Source organism: Opisthocomus hoazin, chromosome 21, assembly GCF_030867145.1.
Source record: "Opisthocomus hoazin isolate bOpiHoa1 chromosome 21, bOpiHoa1.hap1, whole genome shotgun sequence".
Classification (NCBI taxonomy): domain Eukaryota; kingdom Metazoa; phylum Chordata; class Aves; order Opisthocomiformes; family Opisthocomidae; genus Opisthocomus; species Opisthocomus hoazin.
Window position 1 is genome coordinate 10227718 of NC_134434.1, and position 22308 is coordinate 10250025.

At 36.2% G+C, this 22308-nt stretch overlaps 1 protein-coding gene across 11 annotated transcripts in view; it reads right to left on the reverse strand.

The window, feature by feature from the left end:
* The window catches only part of BPTF (bromodomain PHD finger transcription factor), a 57743-nt gene that overhangs the window by 28687 nt on the left and 6748 nt on the right, over nt 1-22308 (reverse strand). For 5 of the 11 annotated variants that reach the window (XM_075440641.1, XM_075440643.1, XM_075440642.1 and 2 more), the window contains exons 2-10: nt 15164-15986; nt 7781-8004; nt 6840-7040; nt 6098-6286; nt 3108-3281; nt 2812-3005; nt 1185-1540; nt 761-892; nt 86-215 (exon numbers count right to left, since the gene is read on the reverse strand). In XM_075440641.1, coding sequence (XP_075296756.1) covers nt 86-215; nt 761-892; nt 1185-1540; nt 2812-3005; nt 3108-3281; nt 6098-6286; nt 6840-7040; nt 7781-8004; nt 15164-15986 — 2423 coding nt within the window. Of the gene's footprint in view, nt 1-85; nt 216-760; nt 893-1184; nt 1541-2811; nt 3006-3107; nt 3282-6097; nt 6287-6839; nt 7041-7780; nt 8005-15163; nt 15987-22308 lie in introns of those variants that run through there. The other 6 variants (XM_075440637.1, XM_075440638.1, XM_075440635.1 and 3 more) reach the window with 4 other exon arrangements.

Consider the following 22308-nt stretch of genomic DNA (forward strand, 5'->3'; position numbering starts at 1 on the left):
TGTTTAAAATGAAAACAGAGAAAAAGTAAGAACTCAACAATTTTTGTATTTTTTTTTTAGTTCTTCACACAAAAGAAAAGTTTACCTGATGTTTGACAGGAAATGTGTATTTCACCCACGTAGCTTGCTGCATTGTTTCTTCTTCTTCTTGTTTTCTCTCTTTTTTTTTCACTTTCTCCTTTTCTTCTCTTTCTAGTGCTGTCATTCTGCGTAATCTAATACATATAGATTTAAATACGTTTAAGTACAGGATCATGTAAGCAAACATAAGAAGTCAAACAGCAGCATATACTACCCCTTCGAATAATTTTAAATATCTGAAGAGGAAAGCCCAGTATCAGGTTATATGTATTACTTGCAATAGGAACAGTGTTTTTTTGGACTATTCCAGTAAGGCAAACACAGCTGCCTGCAACTGTGTCTAACATCACATACATTTCGTTTCTGCTTCTGCGACACGAGAGACAAAAGACAAGACTCCACTGAACTGAGTGTGTTGAAATTTGCTCTTCTAGTCTCCCGAAGTTTCATTGCTTTGAGACCATGGCTCATATAAAGAAAACAAACTTGCTTTGCAGGAGCAATGACACTACAAAAATCTTGTTACGTATTTTCAGTGTTTCTGGTGTGAAAACCGTTTCCACGTGCTGAGTGACTGACTGAATTTAAACGTAATTCTTACAGGCTTAGAGGAACTAATAATTGTAAAACAAAGAAAAGTTCTCATTTTCAAAAAGACTTTTATGTTTATTTATTTTACCTAGTGTGCCCCAGAGATTCCCGCCAGATAGGCAGCATGACAACCGGTTTAATTGCACATTCCAATATAGCCAGCGCTAGTGCAAATTCTCTGGGTTTGCTACACATCTGAACAGCCTTAATCCAGTTAGACCTAAATCAGAAAAAAGATAAAAACCTGAAACATACACATGCACTAACATAGCATGCTATGTTTGTAAGATTTAACGGTAGGATAAAACCTCCTACATTTTAACACTCTACTCAAATGTGCAATCCTTTTAGCTATCCATCACAAAACACAAACATGTTATCTTATATTTTAATATACTGAAGCACAGTGCTTGGAAATCACCGATTTGAAAAAACAAAGACCATTGCTTATTAATACTGTTAGCAAAATTACAAGTAAACCAAGATAAATATATTTTCATTTATTAATTTACCTGTGGGAAGCCCAGTTAGGGTGAAGGAACGATGCCGGGATATTGTTTTCTAGCTGAATAATAGTTAGCCTCAAAGTGGATATGGTAAGAACTTTGGACCCATGTACAGACCCATTCCATTTGAATTCTCCAGCAGGAGTCAGACAGAATTTATGTGAGAGATGTCGTCTCTTGTCATGGTCCTCCCTGTGCTGGTGTTTGTTCAATGCAAATGAATTTGTGGCATACTGATTATGATAAACACGATACTTCCCCTCTTGCCCTAATTTGAAATAATTGTTGATATTTCCTTTCATCACAACGTCCTTCTTTGTGTTCATTCGGGAGACTTCACCTTGAGAGTTGACCACCAGAACCTTGTGAAAGAAAGAATGATTTTAAAGATTCACTTCAAGTTCAAATATTTCTATTTACTTATTTATGATTTAGGCTTCAACTGTTTATATATAAAATAATAAAAACACCTTGCATCATAAAAACAGGAAGCCATTTTCCTGCTCTGAACAATATAAACAACAATAAAACACCTTGCGTCAGTTTTTAGAAACAAGTAATTGTTTATCTGATATACTAAGTACAGGTACTTCACCACTGATTGTATATAGAGTTAGGATATTCCTAAAGATCAATTTTAACATTAAAAAACCTGCCATCCAGGCTCCTGAGGAAGTCAAACAGGACCCCATTTTCCTGCTCTGAATTATGCCTATTGAGGGATATAGCTCTGGCAAAACAGCTTCACTAAACGTAAGTAAAATTTCTGTGAAACCCTCCTTGGTAAATCGCAGAATTCATACAGGTAGCTAAGCAAACAATTATCTTTGACTTTGAAAACATGGCACGCATAACATCATTGGTCTAACTACCCATAACTGAGTTCCAAGTCTGAGAGGTTTGTGAATTAAATGCTAATTTACAAGGAAAACCAGTTAACAAAAATAAAATTAATACATAAAACAATATACGGACAACTAATTGCAATGAACTCCTAACATTCAAACACTTCTTTCCTGGAGAAACTGGGCTACCTAAAAAAACAACCAAACAAACCAAAACAACAAACAACCTGCAGCCATAAAAAAAATTTATACCAACTGGCAGACATTTGAGAGAGATTTCACTTTCTTCTGCATCAAGCAGTGCTACAGTTTTGCAACAATTGTCTTTAAATGACCATACTCTGCCAGTACAGATTTGTTACAAACTGGAAATGTGGCTATTACCAAGGTATTCAAACAATAATCAAACACAAACCACTGTAAATTTGCAGTTTTGGCACACCAGTTCTGGGAGATTTGAAGACAGAAGTGGGAGAAAATGTATACAACTTATTACTGGCTATATAGTAAACAATTCTTTCACTTTTATGACCAGCACGTTAAAGGAAAGGAGGTGCACTGGGTCACAGTTATATCACTCTGCAGACAGCAATTAAGAGAGCAAAGGAGAAGGAGGAAAAAAAAAGCTCCTTGTGATACAACAATTTCACCATTTGTTAATTTATTATTACCACTTTTTTTTAAGTACCTCCATGGTCTGCCAATATCACTTTTTTATTTTTAAAAATATTATCAGTTTTCTGAAACATTTTTCATACTACTTTGAATTTTCCAAGATGTGCACAAACCTCTCTGCCTTCTTTATATAACTTATTTGCTTCATGTGCTGCAGCAGCAACCTGCTGGCTTTTCATCTGGCTCAACTTGCTATCTGGATTTCGTAATCTTGTGAGCATTCGCGTCGAACCTGGCGTGCCTTTTCCTGTGCCTGGAGAATCACTTCTTTCACCATTAGATTTCTCTCCTGCCCAGGAAAAAAAGGCTTTTAAAACAAGCTTAAAAACTGGAAGTTTTCTAGTGATGTATGGGAGTTTAAGTAAAAAGAAAGTATGCATAAAATGAAAGTCAGACACACTATTATTACCTATGTCCTCTGAAGTCTGGGATCCCATCTCCGCATTTTCAGCATCATCAGGCGTCTTAATGGAGTCATTCTGCCCACAGCCCAACTCACTACTGTTGCTGTTTTCAGCATCGGAGGGCAGAGGTGCAGCAGATGCACTGCTACTGCTGCTAGGGATCATCTGACCAGTTTCTTCTACAAAACAACAACTTCATTTTTAGTTTTTCTTTTAAATTGGATCGACGTAATTTTTTCCAGTTTTAAATCTTTCATTAGAAAAAAGTCACATGAACACCTTCTGCTGTACTGGTGAGAAATATCCGTAAAATATTCATTGCCTCCAGAGCAAAATATTTCTTGTTCTGTTTCAAGCAGTTTCAACTTCTACAGCTCTGACGAATTGAAATTCATACTTGGATGAAATATGAATATATTTTAAATACAAGAATTTTTTTTCCATAGTAGAGCACTCTCTGTGTGTGCATCTGAGATTTAGTTATGCTTTTAGAATGCAGATTTCACGAAATTTGGTCTTCCTGCAGCTTCTAAGATTTTACCTCTTTTGACTTCCTTGTGCGTTAGCTGTTCCTGAAAGCATACACCTTTCAGTTCCCATCTAAGTTTTCCACTGAGCCTTTGTCTCTTCTTCAGCACATTAATTCTGAGGGATCCCACAGATTACAGTTCAACTGGCACCACTCTATATCTAAACTCCCCCTCTGCAAACTTAAAATATCAGTCTCTTTCTTACAACCTCATGGGTCTAAATGTTGCTTCAAGCTCAGTAAGGCAAATGGGTTCTTGGTCCTCAGTTGTCCTTGTTACTGTCTGTTGTGACAGCTGAGAACATTATTGCCACCTCACTTCTTGCAAAGGCATACTGCCCTGATCTTTCGACTACAGCATCAGTGAACTGCAGCTACCCAGAAAGAAATCACTCCAGCTTCCTAGTAAGAAGCCGCAACCATCCATCAAAACAGCAGTGTTGTCTTAGCTGCTTAAAAAAATACAAGATTTTTCTGTTTCTAGAACTCTTCCAAAACATCAGAGATTCTGTTGTTAAGAAAGGCGACAGAACAAAACCTCCGTTTTGTGAAATATTCACTCCTAGCAGAAAAAAAAAAATTAGGTAAATATTCTGGGATTCTTAGAAGATCCCTAACTCGAATGCATCTTGACTTCTGGCTTTGCCAAGCAGGTGACCGACACTGTTTGATCCATTTCCCTTTTCACCCAGAGGAAAAATGGAACCATTTGTGGTGCCTGCTGTTTGGAGGAGAGTGGAAGCACCCGAACTAAGCCCTTAATAACAGACTCATATCCAAACTGCATTTAGCGAGGACAGTGACAGACATTTTCCTCTAGCTTCGCACTTTACTCTCATTTTCCCCCTCTTCAGGGCTAAATTCCTCACTGATACTGGTTCAGTATCTCTCCTTCCCTCTGAAATGAGAGTCTCAAACTGAAATTGCATAATAGGAACATATGCATCACTATAAAGATAGTAAATTAGACTTGAGGAAGAACCCTCTCCACACACACACGTTTTCCTACAAAAAAAGTCCACTAACTTAAAAACAAGCTAGAAGCTTTGGAAGGAGAAAAGTACCTGTGAAAGTATAATAAAGAAATAATGATAAATATATAAGTGAATCTTTAAAATAAAATACAAATCCACACATGTGTCTGGAACAAAGTTATAGGTTATGTATCTTTTCCAGTAAACCTCTACACAGTCATTTTTAACTTTAAAATAGAATAAAAATATAAGAACAGGCAAAAATATTTGGTCAAATACATAAAATGTCTGCTTTTTTCCCCGTGCAGTAGGACATTGGAATAACCTCCCCAGGGAAGTGGTGGATCCCCCAACATGGGACACTTTTAAGACTTGGCTGGACAGAGTGCTGGGCGGTCTTGTCTAGACCATGTATTTGCGAAGAAAGGTTGGACCAGATGATACTCGAGGTCCCTTCCGACCTGGTATTCTATGACCTTCTCTGTGTTAAGAAAGTGTATTATAAGGCTTCCAGATTATGGATTAACCTTAACTTTCATTTCCTCCTCCTATTAACAAAGTTCATTACAAGGTTTGGATGCATTCACATTCGCAAGTTCAAGAACTGCAATCTGTATCTGAATGGAGAACTATTTCTGTATGAGAGAAAACATTTACTACCACCTTTAAAAACATAACACATTGAGTATGGCTATATTAGAGTATATTTAGATTTTTAAGAAATTAAAATGAAACTGATCATTTTGACAGTAGTCAGATGGTTAGAATAACATTTGATTATGTAATAAAGCTTGTAATAGAATATACTTCTAAATGTAACAGAATATCATTATAAAATGGTACACTGATAATTTACGCCACACCAAATCAAGTCCCATTTATTCCTAAATCTAAATTTCAGTGGGTATGGTTGTTTTTCATTAAATAGTGTGTATTACTACTTTTGAATCACTGACACAGCAGAACAAAAACATGTTAATATACACCAAGAGCCTCTGTGCTTATAATTCTGAAACACATTAAAAATTCTTGGCGTGACAATTTTAATTTGACATTTCAGTGCAATGGTTTACTCATGTGAATGAAAATATTTTGTTTGTTAGTAATTTATACAGTAAATGAGAGGTTAAAATAATAAACAAGCCAGCAGCAAATTAGAATTTGAAATAAACTTTGACAGGATGCTAACAATCATTATGAATCACTATGGAAAAATAAAATATACAGAAAATAGAACATAAAAAGCTTAGCCATAGTCATCTTTGGAAGGCATGGAAACAAACGCTAATGTCACGGAGGAATACAAATTTCAAGCACTAGTTGCAAGAAAATTAACTTTGAAATGTTAATGACAACGTAGCAGTAAAGGATGGCACTGCAAGCAAACAGCATGAGTGACATATGCTGTGAATGGTTTTAGTGGACAAGCCAGATAGAAAAACTTAACAGATTCCCCAAATTACAGAGGCATTGGTAACAGTGCCTTCTGTACCTGAGAGTTCCTGAGGGAGCTCTGATGCCACCTTCTTCTCTGCCACGTTGTTGCTATCAAGGGTTTCTGACTGATACCCCATTGCATTCTTCCCTTCAGAGCACCTAGTCTCTCCTGCAGAAGGATTTGTGGTGTTGTCATCAGTGCTTGATGTCACAACGTTACTTTTATCCCCAACGACTGTTGCCTCTATAGTAAAATGCACAACAAAACTTTAGGGATATTCTTTAGTATGTCTTAAGATGTCATTTGGCATCATCCATAAAAAGCAACTTCAGCAGCTTGCTTTGCCTGTTTGATCATGCTGAAAAACACTGAGCTTTCTCCATTCCTCTGTTTTTTTTTCTTTTTTGCTATGAGATAGTATTGTCTCAGAATCAAGCACAAACTAATTCTGATGAGGAAAACAATGTTAAAAATGATGTAATATTGCTTACTACAAACATGTTGATCACAACCTGTAAGTGCCACCTGTACCTCAAGCCAAGGTATCTACAAGCTAGCTGTATTTAACCTGAAAAGTAGGAAAATTGGTGAAATTACTTAACAAGAAAAACAACAATACACATCCACACAGGAACTGACAAATATCACCTATTTTTCAAAAAGTAACTTAAGAGCATCATACAAAAAAAAAAAAATAAAAAAAAAAAAATCACATTAATACTAAAAGAAATGTGAGGATCTTAAGTAAAGAGCCATCTCACTTAAATGAAGTTGAAGCACAGTCATAGTTCGTTACCTTCTGTTTTCACTTTTTCCGCATCTTGCTCAGTGGGCGTTTCCTCAGTTTTATCTTGGTCTCCAGAATCTTCCTTGCCTCCCTCAGCATCTGTCTGGTCATTATCAATGTCACTTTTGGCCTTTTCTGCATCATCATCTGGTGTGTTTTTATCTTCTACTATTTCTCCTTTTCTTGCTCTGATAACGTCCAAAATTTCATCTACAACAGAAAGTATGTTGTCATCAATAAATGACAAGCCACCACCTACAGAGCCACTGAGCAGAAATAACATGACACAAATACTGCTTCTTTTCAATGAGACAAAAAGAGAACATCCAACTTCCTACCACTTTTTCCCCACTTACAAGAGACAATTCCAAAGATTTAATTATTGATTTCTCAGTTATGCATTTATATAGTGATGACTTAAAACTAGTCTTAAAAATGAATATCTAATCTTCATGTCTTCCCTAGAACCAAAGTTCAAACTTTGACAGATTAATATTGCTATTTATTGCTCCAAGTTAGATAAATTAAGGTGGCAGGGAACCGCAGAGGAGATACACATTCTTCCACACTTTCCGTAATACTGGAGCAAACATTGGAGCTCTAATATTTTTACTACCCCAACTCCCATTGGATTGTTAAATGTTTATGAGGAGTTTTATATATATATATAAAAGACAGTACATCAGAAAACATTTGACAGTTAACACAGCTCCACTCCAGCACCTGGAATGATCACACTCTGGCACACCCGAAGCGTATCGAGAGTCCCAGTCATTCAGGACATCCTGAAGCATGTGATACACAGACCTACAAGAAGTCAGCACTACATAGCTATGCTGGTACACCTGCATGACGCTTCCTAATCTACTTCTGAAAACTTCTTACAATAAAATAAAGTAGTATTTGATTCAAAGTGTAACATCTATTCTCATTAAATAAAATATTCTTACCATTTGCTGCAGAAAGGAAAGACTTGTTGTTGCCCCTAGCTTTATTAGTAAGGTCTTCTGTCACATCCATGTGCCGCTGAACTTCTTCACGCATTTCCTCCAGAGTTTTGCATAGGTCGGCTTCCCAGTAGTCTTTGTCTAGGCATTCAATTAACTCTGCCAGTTGTATCTTTGTGCTGTAGTACCAGATTTTCTTATCTTTCTCACTTTCTGAATCTTCCTCTCTGCAAGAGTATTAAAAAATACTAATTTAAAAATATCCAGACAAATGACAAAAAATTATCCACCTATTTTTTGCAGAGAAGTATTAAATGCCAATACCTGAATGTGAATAAACAAATCACACGAGGACACTCATATGCACCCAGTTCACTACCCAAATACTCCTTTTTCACTTCTCTCCCTTTTTTCATCCATTCAGAAGTCCTCATGACAACCTCCTCAGGAAAGCTTTTGAAGAGTCTCCTTAAAACTGGTTTGTCCAATCTGGCAACAAGGCCTATTCTCATTATATTTACTATTACAGTAACTAGTAATCTACTGTTAAGTGTCAAACAACTTGCAATGAAAGAGGGCGTGCCTCCAGAATCCATAAAGGGTAGTGTTTCTGACTGCATACTCAGGAAATAGCAGAGGAAATTCAAAGCATAGAATGTCACATTCATAAAATATTTAATATTAGCATGCCTATGGCGTTCACCTGTGAGAGCAACAGTAAGGGACAGAAGAATCATAATGCAATCCTTCAAAAAGATGAAGGTATTTCTATACTTTTTATCTGGGGTAATCCATGACACCACTAGCCCAAACAAAACTACTGGAGGGCCACAGTGTCAAAAGCATCTCAACAGGGCCATGAGACCCAAGCGAGCTCCATAAATCGCTCAGGTAATAGGCTCTCCCAGAGCACTGGAGAGCATAAGGAAGAGGCTCCAAGCGCTTCTGCAGAAGGCTGCTTGGTCTCAGCTTGGCTTGTTCAGTCCTGTTCAGCAGCAGCAGCCAGATTCAGGCTGGCGTTTCCGCAACACACCGTAGCACTCCCAACACTGCGAACACCACATGGAGGGGACAGTGATTTATCAGCCTGGCCTTCGCATGTGGAAGAGGAGCTAAACTACAGCTACGCTTGCACTACCTGTAAAAGCATTACAGACCTATGGCTCACTAATAATCCTAAACCAAACTGTCGACAGGAATGGAAAGCTGACTGCAGTTTGAAAGATCTACCCTCATAAGGTTTGGTTTGTGTTCCTCTTAACCGGCTGCGTCCACATGGCTTATACGTTCAAGACAGCAAAAACTGGCCTCAGATATTCAGAAAGCCAAACAACCATACAGCAACTTCATCATTATGTATCTACTATTTTCCATGTTCTATTTATGAAACAGCTGTAATATTCGCAACTCAAACAAAATACTACTTAAATAAGGTGGTCGTGAGGTTAATAGCAGCAACATTACTCAAAATTCAACTACTAATTTGTCACAACCCTTAGTACAAAACAGACTTTTGGGTTTGATGATAAAACCTGGTGTACTGCAAAGAAATACTATCATTTCTCTCATAAAGGCCTTTGCTCATGCAAAGCAATTAATTCTACTGTACCCATTTACTCCTCTAGGCTACAAGTAGCTTTCCATTAGTTTTAACAGGTTAGCATGGTTAAGCTTGACAAGTTTTCTCAGAAAACAGCTCATTTCAGGAGGACTGCCCACCTACTACACATCAAAAAGTAACAGCTGAATACTGACAATCACTTGATTCTATGGAATATTCCATGCCTGTAGACTTCCATTTTAAAGAAAAATTATTTAAATCACGTTTCCTCTAAACCAAGAAAGTTATTTACTAACAGTAACAGGAATGGCAGCACCTGTGTTATTGTTTGTGAACAAAAGCCACAGAAAAGGAAGATAAAATAGCTTTATACAGCAAAAAAAAATGATGAAACAAAATGCTTAACTAGAAGGACAGGGAAAGTATGCCTTCCGAGTTCTCCCTGGCAGTGTCCAACGGAAGTGGCAAGAGCAAGACACTGGCAGAGTAGTAATTGTAAGGCTGCTCTGCTCCTTACAAACATGACTGCAAAATATAATGCTGTTGCTAAGTCTATACTGTAATTATTTCTTAACTCACCAGAAAGGGAACTTTAACCTTTCATTTTGAACCCCTAGCTTATTACATGATATTTGCTAGATAGATATACCATTTATACACCTTCTTATATGACCTAGATCTACAACAACATGAACACTCTATACACAGTCTCATCATTCCATGAAGTACGGCTGTGCTAGTACCCATTTGCCAGACAAGCAGCTTAGGCATAGAGGCTTGTACACCTTACTTAAATTTTGATGGTGATCTTCTAACTGTTTTCTTCTTTTTCCACCTTCTCTGCCCATTTAGCGAATCTGCAACTGCTACAGCTATGCTAATGCATCCAGGATGCGTACGTATGTCACCTGAAAACCCCAGAAGTATCTGTCTTTTCTTTTCCCATCACTTTTTATTCTAGTGTTACAAGGTTCCATTGGACTGAAAGGCAATTAGCTGTTATCTTCAATTTCCTTATATAACTCAAGAAAAAAACCTTCAGTACCAGTAAAGGTATGCTGTATTACAGGTCAATAAAAGCCAGAGACACATTGTGAAGAATCAAGGCACTAGACCACAAAGAGCGAGCATTCTGCAGAAGGCACCTAGAGCTAATCTTTCCATGTGTGATTGCAGTCCTACCCATTAAAGAACTGCTTAGATAATATTCTAGAAATTAATTATGAGCTTATCCAAGAGTACTTTATTTCTCTTCTATTTCATTTATATAGGCTTTTGAGCATAGAATTTCTCTTGAATTGAAGGCTATCACAACCTTAGTAACAGAAATTCAGGAATTAAGAGTTTTCTCTTGACAAAAGTACAGACAGAAATTGAAATGGCACAAGCTTGCCGTTATGTACGCTTATACGAAATTCATCTTTGGTCTGAATTCTTTTCGAGATTCAAGTGTATGCCAGTGGAAGCTTTGGAGTGCTCATTACCAACTCACTAACAAAGGACTACAGGCAGAAATCATTCTATGCAATCCTTTTTGGCAAAGTCAGTTAAGATTTAAAGTATCAATTAAAAGTTTTAAGCTTACTTTCACTGAACGCCTTCTTGCATTGGTTAAAGTGACACTACTTTTACCCTTTGGAGAAATCAGAGAGACTATCATAAAAAACTAATAATAAAAAAATCCATAAAAAGATGGAAAGATGTAAGTCTACACAAGGACTGATTCCCAGTGGTTTTCTCTGGCAAGCCAGACAGATTTGCCAGTTTGGTGCTGGATCGGTCTAGTGTCCAGGGGACTCCGTCAAGTCACTTACATTAAGTGAGGCCAAGCAAGAGAGAAAAGAATCACACGTGTATTTCCCACCTCTTTCAGCCTCCTTTGCTGCCAGGAACTATCACTGGCAGGGTTTAGAGGCAAGTTTTAAGACTGATAAAAATGACAACACAGAAGATGCTAGAAACTTTCAAGTAAAGTAATAGTGAAGTAGATTCACCTCTTCCTGAATTCTATGCTGATACAGTTAGAAACTGAAGAATTCAGTACATTGTTTATAGTAATCTATTCAAAGGAAGACCCAAAATCTTTTTAATAATTGGAGAAAATAGAGGAGAACAGACTAAGAGCATAAACAGCTTGACAAATCTGGCAGAAAAAAGCTGAAACCATTTCTGACCATCGAGGAAGATACATACAGCTCAGGAATAACAATTTGTGTGTTCTTTCTGCCATCAAATTGAAAGCCAAACAATGTTGCATTATCTTTTTCATAGACATTTAACAAATTCAATGCATCTCAATATTTCTAGGAAGACAAGTTGCTAAAACACTGCAGCAGTTTGCTAGGAGAATGCAAGTCTAAGTCCTAAATTTCCTGACTTGTTAACTTGCAGAAATAATCTTCACAAGCAAAACAAATGCAACTGACCCAAAGACACAATCTTAAATTTGTTAACAGCTTGAAACAAAAACTCTGGAATTAATTTTCGCTTGCCCCCTTTTTTTTTAATATTGTTGATATTTACTTATGGGGAACTATGACAGACTTCCTCAGCATCCACTTTTCCATCTTCGTAAAACAGAAGTGGAAAAGAGAAATAAAACCACAATGATGGACTTAAACAAGGCTTATTACCCTCAGCAAGTGAAATAAAAGTATCAGTGAACAACAACAAGAAGACTACAAAACCCTTTAAAAATGGGAAAACCGATGGTATGATGGATTTATAACGTATATATGGGAAGAGAGGAGAAGTAAAAAGCCCTAAAAGCCCCTTTGGAAAAAACAAAGAAAACTGCAATAATTTAGGATTCCAGTTCTCTAATCCTCCTTGGCAAGTTTTCAAATGGGTGTTTGTGCAGATTATTTTTAGATCTATTAGTTTCCTGTGACATATTTGATCATATGGCACTGGCAAACACGGTCTATTCATTTTAATAAATTTGATATGATAATATCATTTCATGAATCTCAGATTTTAACATTTGGTAGATATTCTTTAAGTTCTCCTTCAGCTATCCAAGACATTGGGTGTGATTTGATCTTGTTCAGTACATACATGTGAAATGGTTGGTTTTTGCAATACAGCATGCTTACTGGATCTAGAGGACACAAAAAATGAAAGTAGAGTTTAATATTTATGCAAATTATTAAAGTTGTATTTCCCTGGAATTTAGTTATATAGTAAATACTTTTGTCCCCTTATGAAGTGTCTTTAGCATAAAGTTTTAAGACACACTATGCATATATTTAATTATGACAAAGCTCTATGAAAGTCTAGTGGAATTGGTTGGGTCTGTACATCCCACACTGCACTGTTAAAGAGTACTGCTGCTGCAGATCTACCAGAACAACTGTCTATCTGCTTCTTCTAATTCCATCAGGAGGTTTTGAAAAATCTCTAATCCAAACCACACAGTTCAGAAGGAACTTGTTTTGGAAGCATGCACAGTACATTTACAGTAGCAAAAGGCATGATACCTAAGGGCAACAGGAAGGACAGGGACTAGCAGGGAAAGAATCTTTCAACCTAGATAATCCGCATGAGAACATGAAAGAAAGCAAAGAAACAATTAATGGATGAACTGCATTTCTTCTTGTCTCTGTAAACATAGAAACACTTTTCTATTTACTTTCTGAAATATTTTAGTCACAAAAAAAACAGTAAAATGGAAAATCCAATAAAAATTTTCCTTTTGCTGTATTGTTTACAGTTCTCACCTATTTTGATTTGAAATGGAATAATGATGTATTATCTCTTTAAATAAATTGCAGTTAAGATACAAAATGTACGTTCATAAAACTAACAGGAATGCAAAAGCATTTAAAAAAAAATAACCCATTTAACCTCTGAAGATGTCTGTTCCAGTGCAGTTAAAATTACTACCAATGTGCTAGAGAGAGAGAATTTTCACATGTGTAGATTTCAAAGGATCAAAAAGCACCTGCATGATTTAGTTTAGTTTGCCTGTACCAAAACCTTCTGAACATCAAATACTCCACTGGGAAAAAAACCCCAACATTGTTTCATAGATCAAGTTTAGTCAAAAATAATTACCAACCTATCTACTTCTTGGGAGCAAAACAAAAAAAAAAGTCTATTTCTCTTAAAATCACCTCTTGAGTAGTGATACTTTGGATTTTTTTTTTTATGTTAATTCCCAGACCTCTAATGGCAAACAATATAATCATTCTGCCAGTACAGTAAAACAGTGAAACAAACTCATCTTTAGAACAACCTCTTCCTGAAGAGTTTGAAAGAAAAGACAAAACACTTGTGCAGAGGAGACCAAGTTCTTCAGGCATAGGTAACTTGAGCGAAAAGAATATCAGTTACATGTCCTTCACAATCAGGCTTTTTGTGCAAATCAAACTTTCAACTCATCTTCTGGAAACAGAAGGTAGAAAATTGTGTATGAGGCAATGAAGAATAATGATATGAAGAGCTTCAGGCTGACTGTCACATCCTGCTGAACCATCTGAATGATAAACCACATACTGTAGAGCACGTGATTCAGTATAAACACAGAGTATATCTATAAAAAAAAGATAAGAGTATAAAATACTCCCTGCATCTTTTACAAAATTACTTGACACTGCTGTTGCATTTATAACCCAGGGAAACTAAAAATAATCAAACATGGACTCTTTTTTTACAAGCATGAAAGAAAAACACAGGAAACAGAGCAGCAATAATTAATACTTAAAGCATCAACTAACAATACATTAGAGAAAGAGCGCTGTATTTCAAGAACTAAGATGAGTCTTTCAAAGCGTCTTGTTTGCAAGAGGTAATGCCTTCAACAGTCCTCACAATCCCTTTTCAAGACACTGGTTAGTCTCTTTAATATTCACTGTAATCTGTTTTGTACGAAATTCTGTTAAGGTATCCAGCTGTGGCTTATTTTCTCCACAATACTGAATGAAAAATTGTATTTCAAGAAATCTAGTAAAATCCCTTTATTTTTCCTAAATTAACAATACCATTGGTTTCACTTAAATACTGTTTCTCCTCCATTATGAGGATGTTTACATAAGAATAGTCTTTTCTAACAAAACACAGTCTTCAGCCATTTTCCTGTGAAAAATGTAGAAGTATTTTTATAATTTCAGATTCAACTTTTCAGAAAAAATACAAACAGGGCACAATGTCACCAACTAACGAGGGTTTGACTATTATTAATGTTTTGAGATACATCAATATCTCAAGACCAACCAGCAACAGGAAATTGTGTTAAACATAAGAAGATCACTTGAAGACAGGTATTTCTCGTTACTTTGACTTTCTTTGCACCTACAGAAGTGTTCACATACAACATTTTCTGCATTTCTAGTTAATAGATATGGTGAATACCTTTGAACGCCTGTGAAAAGTCTTAAGCTACAAAGGCAAACCATCAAACCAGTACCAGTATCTAACAGCCAAATACTAGCTAAACAGGTGACAGTATACCAAATCTAGTGTCCTACACACCATGTCATCACAAAGAGATTCAAACTACTTTTCAGTAACTTTTACAAGAAACTGGGAAGTTCTCATTAAAATTCCCATTCTTTTCCTCACGCCCATGTGTTTTAGGCACGTTAATATTAAGCTGGAGGCCCTGGGTTTTTTCTCCCTTTTTATATACAGATTATGAGAATATTTATTTTGCAGAAAATTGATGGATTAATTACATGGCCTCTAGAAATCTACACACAAAACAGCAAGCAATGGTCTCATCTAAAAAAAGGACAATTTTAAGATGGCAACAGCAACTTACAGGATATATTAAAAATACATTCAATACTGTTGTTCAGAAAATACTAAACGATTAGTTTACTTACATAATGATTCTTCTATTCAGGAACCAATATTTCCGTCTATGCCTGTCATATCCAATAGGTTCATGTCGGATGTATGGTTTATTTTTTTGGATTTCAGCAACACAGTCAGTTACTCCAGGCACCTTATGTGCTACGCAGACCTCGCACTGCCATTCATCTTCTGGTACCTCTTCAAGAGGCGGCTTCACGCACTCCAAATGGTACACAGCTGAACAAGTTTCACAGCAAAGCAAATCCCCAAGTTTGTGACAAACCCTACAATGATCATCATACTGAATAACACCTTCTGACATTAACTCTTCACGTGCAATGTTTGTTGTAAGAAACTGATCCACTAAGAACTGCAGAACTTTGATTTTATTCTCTACTGGTCCATAAGGATAGTCCTCTGTCTCTTGGTAAGGAAGAACATGATGATATTCCTTGTCACTCTCACAATATACCCGCAGAACCTCTGGCCACGTCATTCCATCTATGAAATATAAAGTGGAATTAACGCTATCTTTGAGGTCAGCAGGTCCAAAGGTAGTATTTGAAGTGTCTTCTTCACGTAAAACTGCTTTTAAAAGCACTATATGCATCTCTGCCATAAGTGTGCACTGCTCTTGACTTACCAGAGCAGCACAGAAGTCCTCAAAACGAAAAGGAGAGAGGCGTAAAACAGTGCCAAAGTTCCTTAGTACCTCATAGATGGCAATAACATTCATTATATGCTCACTAGGCACCATTAAGTCCTCTGAGGATTTAGGAAACTCCAAGGGTGGGATATCTTTTTCTTCCAATATTGGAGAACGAGGACGGTGCACTCTTTGTCTTCTCCTACCTGGAATAAAAAACACCCATAAGAATTTTGCCATTCACAGGTCAACATGTTTAAACACCTCCCATCAATGACTCTGTCAAACTCTCTAAACGATTGCAAATTAAGTATTCACATCTTCAGTTACACGAATGTGATAGTACAGCTAATCACATTACACTTTAATTAACAGTATGAAAATAAAATACACAAGATATCTAAAGTTTTGCTTTAGACACTTAGAGCAGTTGCGTTTCCCACATAATACAAATCTACTGAATCTTTAAAATGACGTCTAGAATTTTAATTGTTTAAAATTAACAGCCAAAACATTTAGATTTTTTTCTCATTTTTATTCATCATGACTAGTTTATCATTCCTTCTTGGTATTTTAACTTTAAACTTGAAGCTCTAAACTTCAAACAACAGATATTTTGTATTAAAATCTTGCAAGCTATTCTCCTATCCAGCAACAGTATACAGCAAAGAGCATCTCAAGCAGATGTCTTGGGACATCAATTTCAAGCAAATTAAAATACAAATGAGAATCTAAATCACTTTGTCCACTTTCTAACTAGAATATTTCTCCTGGATACCTACAAGCCAGAAACAAAAGTTAAATGTGATGTTTTATGAAAATATTTCAGGAACTCCCAAACAATAAAAAAACCCCACCCCATGCTTCAATAAAACAGGAGATATCCACAGAATGAGAAGGAGGTAGAATTATCAAAAGACAAAGCCTGACTCAAAAAGCTAATTTGAAGAGCTTTTGCACTAACTAAAAGTAAAGACACTGAGCATAATTAATTCAGTCTCAGATGCTAAATCAGATGAGGTGCTATACTTTCTTCCCTTTAATTCCACTAACCTTGATACCAAGCAAAAGCAAAAACAAGAGGAAAGTTTCTGTACGTGGCACTAGACAGATGAAATATTTCAATTTTCTACAAAAATAACGAAAAAGTATCCAGCTATATACAACTATTTTGCAGCTATCAGTTACAGTATTACCATGCACTCATTAAGCCTACTCCATGGTTTGTTTGTTTGTTTAAAAAAAGTTTTATTAAGTTTGTTTGGACAACCTTAAAACTAATCATAAAACCATCATCTTGGTTTAAAACCAAGAACTGAGATGAAAACTGGTTTTAGGTCCTCTGGTAAGAACACTAAGATTCTGGTCAACAACTAAATTTCGTAATTATCAATTCTACACAGAAATGGTTGGCAGGCTGCATTTTATTCACAGAGAAAATCCAAAGGAAAAATGAAGCTGCCCATAAGAGCAATTCTGTATGCACACTTTAATAAAAAGTGATATGTATTATGCACTGTGTGATCTGAGACTGAAGAGTGACACAACCAGTATTCTGGAATTTTAAACTTGTCATTTTTAATTTTTTGATTACACTCTGTGCATAACAGACCCCCCACAAGAGTGGTTCAAGAAAATTAAGAGATAAGTTCCAGTCACCTTAGATGTTACTGTTAAGAGAAAATGATTCTCTGTGGCATTTGTTCAACCCATGCTACTCCCTCCAATACTCCCATAAATACAGGAAATAAGTCTAATGGAAAGCAGGGGTAAAAAGTCCTGCTAAGGCAGGCAGACACCCAAAGACAGATCCTGCTGAATCTGAAAACACCATCATTAAAACTTTAAAGCATTGAAAAGGAGAAAAAAAAAAGTTACCAAAAAGAAAAGCTACCTTTAAGAAACATCTTGATGCGTAATAGACAGTTTGCCAAATGATTCCAGAAGAAAAATAAATCAATCACCGAGCCAGTATGGCAAGATGACATCACATACAAATCTCCCTCTCAAACTTTAAAGAATGAAATAGTATGCAACAAATTAGACATTCTGAAACAATATAGAAGATGAACTGCCAGATGTTTCCATTACAGAAGTAATGGGTCAACATCATCTGTGTATAAAAATAAATTTCCAAGTTTAGTTAAGTTTGAGTTCTGACTGTGGAAAATGAAAGAATGCTTGTATGACTGTCTTCCAACATGCTTCTGCACAAATCAGTGGAAAATGTTTAATCATGGCAAACACACAAAAACACAGGAGTTTCACAGCCACGCACAAAGCAAGCGTTATTACAGCAAGAAACTATCTAGATGAAATCCAGCTTTTCTATCATCATGACCCAAAATAACATACGCTTAAACCAGAGTTGGTTTAACTAAAAGACCCCAATGGAAAACACACACACATGCACACTGACAAATTAAATTACTTTAGGGTCCTGAAGCTTCCTCCAATATTGCAAGACTGTGTAGGACCAGTCCGAGCAGGTGGTCATGCAAGACAACAATGCGGAACAGACATTCTCAAATCACTAATGGTCTTCACAGAGTCCAATTATTACAAAAAGTCATCAGAACTATAGACTATGATTCTTTTCAGTGTTGTCAACTGTAGCAGAAAAACGTGCCTGTCACACAGTAAAGCCATAAAACCTCCCAGCCCTTCAAGAAGGAAAGGAGCAAGGACAATAACCCTGGTTTAGCTCAATTAATCAGAAGTGACCAACACCCTCCCCTCCCCCCCCCCCGCCTGCCCCCCCAGTAATTTCAGGCAAAGATAAACTGGAATGAAGGAACACTGCTGAAAGCAGCAAAGACTCCTTATTTCCTCTCATTGGTTGAGCTTTTCTACTCTGAGAACAAAATAACAATTGTCCTATGCATTATTTTTATCCTTCATTGAAAAAAACCAGACTCCCCATATACCATCTTTGTTGACATCTCTTTCACAAGAGATAAATACTGGTGTATTTGTTACATCAAACTAACAGGAGAGGCAAAAAAAAAAGAGAACCTTAAAAGACGACATTCATAATATTTTCTGAAAAAGTCAAAAAGGTTCTCTAACACTTCCTTCTTAAAAAGGAAGCATATTGGTACAATTAAAGGTCTAGAATAAATGTGTTATCAGGACAAAAAGTATCTCACAATCCCATAATAAAGAGTTCTACTTTGGTGTAAGTACACTGTAACTGTGTGGTTGCATTAATTCACACCACTCCTATCTAAATCAATTGACGTATTTTCATGATTGCTTTGGTATAAAGTACAGAAACTGCAAAAGTATTTGTAAAACTAATAGTCTAGACAATACGGAAAAACATACTGCATTATAAAATGCATGCTTCATTTCTCCACTACTTTGTGTTACACCTCACAGTATGCAGCACAGTTACTATATTGTACCCCTCAACACTCCCAGTCCATACTGTAAATCACACACCACATCTCAAGACCTCAAATCATTTCTCTTTTCAGACACAAAACTGCTCTGAACAATTCTGCACTGCATATAATGTGGTTTCCAGAGCCAGAACAGGAAAGTGTTCAAAGATGCAGAATATTTTAGAAAGAAACAGTACCCAGACATATTTTTCTTTAATGTCTTGGTGGCACAGTTATTTTGAATCTTTCAATGTTTGGGACTTTTTCTTTCCAATTCCACTTTCAATTTGTCATTGCTATTTGCTGTCCTGCGTTGAACAGAACTTGACGTCAGGAAGAGAATCACAAAGTGTGATTTGGAAATTCAGAAATTCCAAATGATTTGTGCTTAAACATATTCCTGTATTACTGCTCAAGAAACACTCCAGACACCTTTAAAAAACAAAAACAAAAAAACCCGAGAACCCAAACCAATGAAACGAAGCAGTCTAATCTCTAGTGAAAAAGATCGACATCCTCTGCCAAGGTGCTCATAAATCTTGAAGCACTCTAAGTGGCTGCTGAACTTAAAAGTGCAGGTCAATGGCATATGATACAATGATGTCGAAGTGCTAGAGTCTCCGTTTTGAGCTGAAATTTTTGTGTTCTGCTGGTTGGGTGGATAACCCCCTCCCTTGCCACTAGCTCAGACAGCTGAAGAAATGCAGTTCTGAACTCCAAAGGAGGGTTCTAGGCTTGTTTGCAATTCTGGTAACAACAATTTCATCATTGCCAATTATCTGCAGTGTCCTGACATCCCATACAGCTCACACCACTTAGAAGCAGTTTCAACTTCTGTGCAGGTTTTTGAAGATCACAGTCCACGTTTAACCAGCTGTTCTTTATACACACACACACAAATCCCTCAAATTCTGAAAAAAGTTTTCCTACAATAAACTTTTCAAGTTCTTCACTTTCAAGGAAAATACTCTCCTTTCCACGAGGCAAACTGTCCAATGCTTGAATTTGACATTCACAAAAAAAAACCCCTGAACAACTGTGGTCTCTTCCAACATTTGTATATTCAAATTATTTTATTTTACTTTTAATTATTTTAGAGATTCTGCGATTTGACAACAATTTTTTTTTTCCTTGTTGTCACTTGTCATGGATTTTGCTCTCCACAGGGAATTTTGAGTCCTCTCACTGAGAAAGTGTTAATTGAAATGTAATTAAACTGACTAAAAAATAATCAACTTAATGACCTAAATTTAAATATTTAAGAGAGAAGTGGAAGCTTGTGCAGGCTATAAAACTGATGATTACACAATAACAAACTGTTATTTTGATTTAGGACACTACATATATTCATTATATTAATATGCAGTTAAAATACTGTATGGAAGTGAAATAGCATAGCAAATTCAGCGCAACGACCACACTAAGCAGTCAACAGAATAACACCATTGCTTCTCTCTCTTCTTAGCTTTGTATTACTACATCACCTACTGCCATTAATACTTTTTAATTTATCTTAGTATAACTTACATAACTTCGGATAAATAATTTTTATGATTTGCCCTGAATAACTTTCCATTTGTAGAAATCTCTTCTCGTAGCAGCAAGTTTTTTTGTTATAAGTAGAACATGCAATCTGTACTACTTTGTCTGAAATAAAAAACATCAAGAGGGTTCCAGAGCAGGTGTACTAGCACCAGTTACTTCTTTAAGCACCATGACCACCTGACTGACTGGACTTTAAACTGAATCTAGATGTATCTACTCTCAATTAAAGAAAGTCAATTTACTCACGTTGAAGTTTCCCAAAATGGACTCCAGTTTTATTACATGTAAATTGTATACTTCTAAGACTGTTTCTGCATATTAACCAAATCCCTGAATTAAATTTCACCTTCAAGTTTGAGCCCATACAAAGAGAGAAAATGTCCACTTCTACGCCATTCAAATTAATTTGGAAGGATAAATTGATCTGCCAAATAGCCTTCTGCTGCCACAACTGGTCTATTTACAGGAACCAGACCATCTTGAGTGTCTCAGTATTATACTTCTATCTAGCATACGCTTCTTTTAAAACACATTCCTTCACTAGTTGTCTCCAAAAGTGATGAAGTAGTCTGCAACGGTTGCCTCTCCTAATTTTGAATTCTCTAGTTGAAGAGCTGCCTGTAATTAAGATGAAAGAGTAAACAATTTTATTCACATGGCACATTTAATTATAGATATTGATAATTATAGTCTACACTTACCATAATCTATTAAAATAATTTCTATTACAAATATTTAAGCAAAACACACTAATGATATTTGAAATAAAATGAAGTTACTGAACTGAAGTAACAGGCTCAGCACCCAAAACCAGAATTTACTGAAGCACTTTTTTTGGTTATTTCCATCTATTCAATCTCTTCAGTTCAAATGCTGAGGCTTTCAAAATTTAGAAGTGGAGTTTAAAAGGACCAAAAAGCTTGTCTCCATTTTCATTCACAGACTGAAAGAAGAAAAAGGAAAGTCACATCTATTCTTCAACTCTTTACCACAGGAGGATATGGAACTTAAAAATACTTAAACCAGAAGAGATATTAAAGATGATTGATGTAGACAGTTTTAAAACAGAGTATCTGAATGAACTATTTACATCAGTGTCCAGAACACAGAAAGGTTCTGCCATGCCTAAATATGACTTTCATGCAGTTTATGCTTTAGTTGTATTCCAATTACCATACACATGTAGCCTAACAAAACAAACAAACAAAAAAATCACAAAAATCCAGTTTTGCCTTGTCTCACTTATGTTACACATCCCTTCACTCCAGATGTACAGTACTAGTAAACATAGCCTTTCAGCCCAGTGTATTTCAGCTAATGGACTGTTGGATGGAGGTCCTACATAACTAACATTATTCCGCCAGCAGTTTAAACAGGGAGAGAGTGGTAGCTGCACTGGTATGACCTAAAAAATAAACACTCGTTCCGGTATTTCTTGATGCAAAAGCTCACAACTGGTCTCATTTCTCTCCTCTAAAAACTTTCTCTTCCTCATAATTTCTCAGCACTTGAGCACTAAGACTCCAGCTCAAGACTTCCTGTTCACAGTTGCAGTGGAGAGGATAGAGTACAGGGGAGAGGAAAGACAGACCAAGGA